General features: G+C 48.9%; 1 protein-coding gene across 1 annotated transcript; it reads right to left on the minus strand.

Moving 5' to 3' along the window:
* Positions 1 to 686: 686 nt before the first annotated feature.
* LOC123254611 (adenosine receptor A1) lies at positions 687 to 1,027 on the minus strand (the record flags this gene model as incomplete). Its single annotated transcript, XM_044683596.1, has 1 exon — positions 687 to 1,027. A coding segment is annotated over exon 1 (341 nt), but the record flags the coding sequence as incomplete, so codon positions are not given.
* Between the last annotated feature and the right edge of the window lie 4,457 nt (positions 1,028 to 5,484).

The following is a 5,484-nucleotide window of genomic DNA, read 5'->3' on the forward strand; positions in this document are numbered from 1 at the left end:
CAGAGGGAACCAGGCCCTTAGGTACCACAGTATAACCCCAAAGGCATTTCCCTGGACCAGTGATCCTGCTGGTCTTGTCTTCTCCCTCCCTGATCTTCCTCTGGCTCCCTAGGGGATTGGGAGAAATGGATATCAAACCCCAAGACTCTCCCTCTTTCTTGTCATTATCTCATTCCTACTCCACAGCCCCCATGGCTCTAGGCTGAAGTATTAGTTGCCATTTCACCATCACATACCTCTAGTCCACAAAACCAGCATCCAAAACAGAAATGGAAATTGGCTTTGGACCTTTAAGATCATGTTGAGATAACAGCCAAAGCTCTCTCTTCTGGTCCATCCAGCTGGTAGGGCTGAACCTATGCTCATATGCCTACCAGCTTTAGCAGTACTTAGCTGAGTCTAAGTTTTCCCTTGTTGCCCATTCAGTTCCTACTCACTAACCCAACAACTGAGGAACAGAAGGATAGAAGGCATGATGCCTGCTCAAAATATGTCTGGATACCTCTAAATTTTTGAGGATAATAACCCACTTGTTCTGTTTCATCAAATGTGTTGGGAGGAGAAGTGGGGGCTCTCAGAAACACAGTATATCCCACACTGTCAGTGACAACTGATGTCATCTAGGGTTACCCAGACATGGGGGTGGAGAAAGGTGGGTTGGTTACCTTCAGTCATTCCCTACTGACCTGAGCGGAATCTTGACTCGGAGGTAGCGATCGACAGCAATAGCAAGCAAGGCCAGGATGGAGCTCTGGGTGAGGATGAGGACAGGACAAGCCACCATGAGGCAAGTGTAGAAGTGGGTCTGGGGGCCAATGTTGATAAGGATGGCGAGAGGAATGACCAGGGCACCCACAGCCACATCGGCCACAGCCAGCGACACAATGAAGCAGAAAGTGGCATCTCGAAGAGCCTGGTTCACCTTCACTGCCCAGATCACCAACACGTTCCCAGGCACTGACACCAGGGCGATGAGCACCTCGATGCCAATGTAAGCGGCCTGGAAGGCCGATATGGAGTGTGGCATGGCGGGAACAGGGCAGGAACATCAGCCAGCAGGCACTGGAGGGCACATGACAGGCACCTGCGGGCATGGGAGCCAAGGGGGTAAGCCCCTCAAAGGAAAAATGGAGTCTGGGCAAATAAGCTATCCTGGCACCCCCTGGAGGCATGCCCTATTTGGTGCCCCTTGGCACACCATGTGCCCCTAAAACCCAGAGCCAAAGAGGGGAGGGCAGCACCAACCCTTCCCTTGGCAATTCTCTGCCCCGGTCCCTTATCATCCCCACAGACTCCATTCAGCAACTTAAAAATAGCTCAGCTCACTCCTCTTCCACCCCTCCACTTCCTTTATCAGGTGTGATCCACCCAGCCACCCCCCCTCCCCAATTCATCCTGGGAATCCCACCCAACACCCATAGCCACTGTCCCCCCAATGCCCGGCAGGCAAGGGGCTCACCATCCTGCCAGCTGGCCAGCAGGTGGTCCCAGAGGCGGCTCCCCGGGGGGCCTGGACCACGGGTCCCGGCCAGGGCTCAGGGGCAGCCCCAAGCTGGGCTGGGCTGCGGGCACGGGGCGGCTGCGAGCCGCAGCTCATCCTCCTCCGAACTCCTCCACTGCAGCGCCAGCGCTCAGCCTTTCAAGCAATCACATGGTGCGGTAGCAGCCCTGGAAGCTTTAAAGAGATAGTGCCCCTGTTTTTGCACCTGGAGCGGGGTGGGAGTCCCGGAGAGGACCCCATGGCCAAGAAAGGCCCGGAGAGGAGTTGCCCCTGCCCCGCCACTCACGCAGTATCACCCCTTGGGGCGGCTGCTTCTGTCGATGGGTCCCAGACAGCCCCCAATAGTCTCCAGCCTCCAGACTGTCAGGAGCCCTTACCCACTGCCTGAACCTGCCTGCGGGGACAGGCTCCTACTCCCCCAGGGGCGACTGGTCCCCAACTCCCACCCTCACATCCAAGACAAGAGCTCGTGAGACTGAATGAAAACCAAGGCACAGACTTACTTACCCAAGGTGACCCAAGCAGGCACCAGCTGGACAACGAATCCTGTCTGACACCTGAGCTTCCCAGCCTCAGCTGAGCCCCCAACTCAGAATCCTCTGCCCCCACTTAATACCGCCCCCTCCGAGGGCACAATGGCACCCCCGGAGGGCACAGTGCGAGCCTGCTAGTGCCCTGGAGGTGCGAGGTTTGGGACTCTGGGGGAGCTCCGACACACCTCAGAACCCGCCCGAAAGGAGGGCATAATGTGACAGTTCCAACCTGCAAACTGGTGGGCCCCTCCCTCTTGACTCTGATTCTCTTCCCTCCTCCCCTCCCCCAGCCTTTTCCACTCTCCCCTATCCTTTCCTGCTCTCCCTCCTCCTGCCTTCCGAACAAAGGAAATTAGTATGGGTGAGAAAAGCTACTAAAACGGGGGCTATTAGAAGGGTCTGGTGTCTGGATCCAGATATCCTGCCTTAAGGGAGAGCTTTCTTCTCTCCAGTCCACACACTGCATCCCAACCCCCTCCCAACCGTCCCCCGCAAAGGTTCGCTGGGTCCAGACCAGACTTGTGGGATTTCTGCTCCATCCACATCCCCCATCTCAGCATCCCACCTGCAGGATTCTAGCATCCCACCTCCCTTGCGTCTGCCAGCTCTGATCACTCCCTCAGGCATCCATCCCAAACCCATCTCTGCCATATGGCATTGGGCATCACACTAGTATCTCTCAAATGCCAGCATTTCACTAGGTAAGCGCCTTGGCACTTTGGGAATATCCTTCACACATTCAGCTTAGTGTTCTCCCTTGACATCCCCAAACCATACAGGACCATGCTTCTTTTTTGTTGCAGGACTACCCCCACTCCCAGGCACAAAAGCACACATTCCTTTGCTTCAGCCTTTAGGCTGCTTGTCTCCACCAGCTGCCTAAAGGGATTTCAGTTGAGATAACCAGGAACCAGCTAAGACTGAATTTAAGAAAGTGCAAATTTCAGACTAAATGTCAGGATACTGGGGACCCCTACTCTAACCTCACCCCCCACCCCACCACAGAAATCCCTTTTCTCAGAATTGAGGGGCAGGGCTGGGAATGCAAGAAAGGGTATTGGAATCTAGCTGAGGTTGTACATAGAATGAACCCAAGCTCTGACCCACCTGAAGCATTACACCATAGTGTGGGGTCCTCCTCCGAAAGAAGGAAGAAGATCAGAAAATTATCAGAGGATGATGGGAACATCTTAAATTACCAAGGGTAAGCACTGGAGATAACTTTGTGACTTTCCTCTTCTCCCTCAGCTCACTCTGATGGTCATTTCCCATTCAACCCCTATCCCTTGCCCAGACCCTAGTCTCAAGGCCAGTTACCAAAATAAATAAATGAATAAACAAACAAATCTTATCATCTACCTAAACGACAGCTCCAATCTAATTCAACAAATATTTATCAAATCCCTGCTACATCCAAAACACTCTGCTAAGCACTAAGGCAGAACAGTTCTATAACACTACAAGGCTTCTTCAGTTCTAATCTCTGCCAAAATATTTTCTGAATCATTGTTATAGTGGACAGGACTCTGAATTTATAGAATCAAAATGTATCATTTCAAGGGTTAGCTTGGCCATTTATTAGTGGTGTGACCTCAAGTAAGAACTATGAGAGAGATTAGACTTTTTCTGTTGACCCCAAAGGACAGAATTCAGAACATATTTGGGAGAATTCGTAGAGGTTGAGTTTGGGGTTTGAAATAAGGAAAAATTCTTACAATTAGAGCCATCCAAAAATGCAATAGGCTGCCTTGAAAGGTCAAAGTCTAGTGGCAGCATTCTTCATTGATTGGGATCATGGTATTAATCAGGTTAGTTAAGTCCTTCACAGTAAATCAGCATCCAATATAGCTGTTAATGTATAAAATGTTCTCTACAATCACTATCAAAGTGGCTGCTTTTTAACATGTGTTTAGCCAAACAAAAGGGTATATGGGCTGTTCTAAGAGGACTAGGTCCTCTGGTGTGAAGACTTTCCGAGTCCTTTTCAGGACTGCTTATCTTCCTTTAGGGTTCACCTTTCACCCAACTTTCATGTGAAGCTCCAAGAAGCTATAATGTGTGCAGTTCCTCAGTCCAGTAAAACCATCTCAACAGGCAGGCTAAACCAGATTAAAGGAAATCAACAGGCTGCAACCCCATTGGTGTGTTAGTGGGGAGTCTCTCCCAAGCATGTGAAGAATTCCCTTTGTGGAATGGGTAGATGAGAGTAATTTGTTCCAATGGCCATATAGGCAGTTGGAGCAGGCACACTGGGACACTTAGAGCTTGGTCAGATATCAAAGATGCCAAGTACATCCCCTGCATCCTGGGACATGACCAGTCATCTTGACTTTTGTCTTGCCACTGGACTTTGATGACTGTGGAAGAGAGTGAGGCTGATGACTTTGTACAACTCCACCTTACTTGTATCCAAATCACAAACAAGTCATCACGACATGATTTCTTTTGGTTCTCTTCAAAATGAAGGATGAACGATGATTCTTTATCCTCTGAAGCTCTAAGTCCTTGGATACAGAAGAAAGAGTGCTGGAATTAGAGTCAGAAATCTTGGGTTTAAATGCCAGTTTGGCCAACATGCTACCTTTATGACTTCAGAAAAGTCAAAGAAATTTCTCTGGGATCTCCATTTTCTACTCTGTAAAATGAGGGAGTTGGGTTAGAAGACTGCTAAGGTCCCTTCCAGATATAAATTTACAGTATAAACCTATGACTTCCTTTTACCTGACAAATAATGGAGTCAGCAACAATCCCCAAAGATATCAAGGCTCATGGAAAGATCCAATCCAAATTAGAAGGAAGGGATCCTTCCCCCTTTCTGGCCTACTGAAGCCCTGAAAGGCTCAAATGAACTTGGTGACCCAAAACCACAGATATGGATAGAAACTCTTATATCATTCCTCTATTACATTTCTCCTACCCCACCCAAATAGAAAGAGCTTTCACAGAAACAATAAGTTGTAATTTCCTCAGGTATGCAGCTTCTCTTCTCTTCCCCACCCATATTTACTGTCTGAAAAACCATCTATTTCAATTTGCATGATACTTGCAGGTGATTTTTAAGTTATCCACTTTAGTTTAAAATGGATTGAAATTTCGGCCTACCCTTTTACCACTACCACCTATCACCCCATGATAAATCAATGTGGCCCTGCTGAGAAAGAGAATTAGATGGATTCCATTTGGTGAATAGACCATGTGAAGAGTCTCTCTGGACTTCTCTGAAACTAAGGCCATCTGGGGCTGAGTGACACTGTCCAGGCAACAGAATACTACTGGGGAAGGGAAGAGCATAGTAGGAAAGTGGGTAGGGGCTTAGTCAAGGACTGATTCAATTCAATGAATATTTACGATGCAATTACTACAGGTCTGGCGCTATCTGAAGTATTGATTAGGTTCACAAGGAATGAAAGAAAGAAAAAAGGAAAAAAGGAAGGAAGGAAGGAAGGAAGG

Source organism: Gracilinanus agilis, unplaced genomic scaffold (genome assembly GCF_016433145.1).
Source record: "Gracilinanus agilis isolate LMUSP501 unplaced genomic scaffold, AgileGrace unplaced_scaffold26693, whole genome shotgun sequence".
Taxonomy (NCBI): domain Eukaryota; kingdom Metazoa; phylum Chordata; class Mammalia; order Didelphimorphia; family Didelphidae; genus Gracilinanus; species Gracilinanus agilis.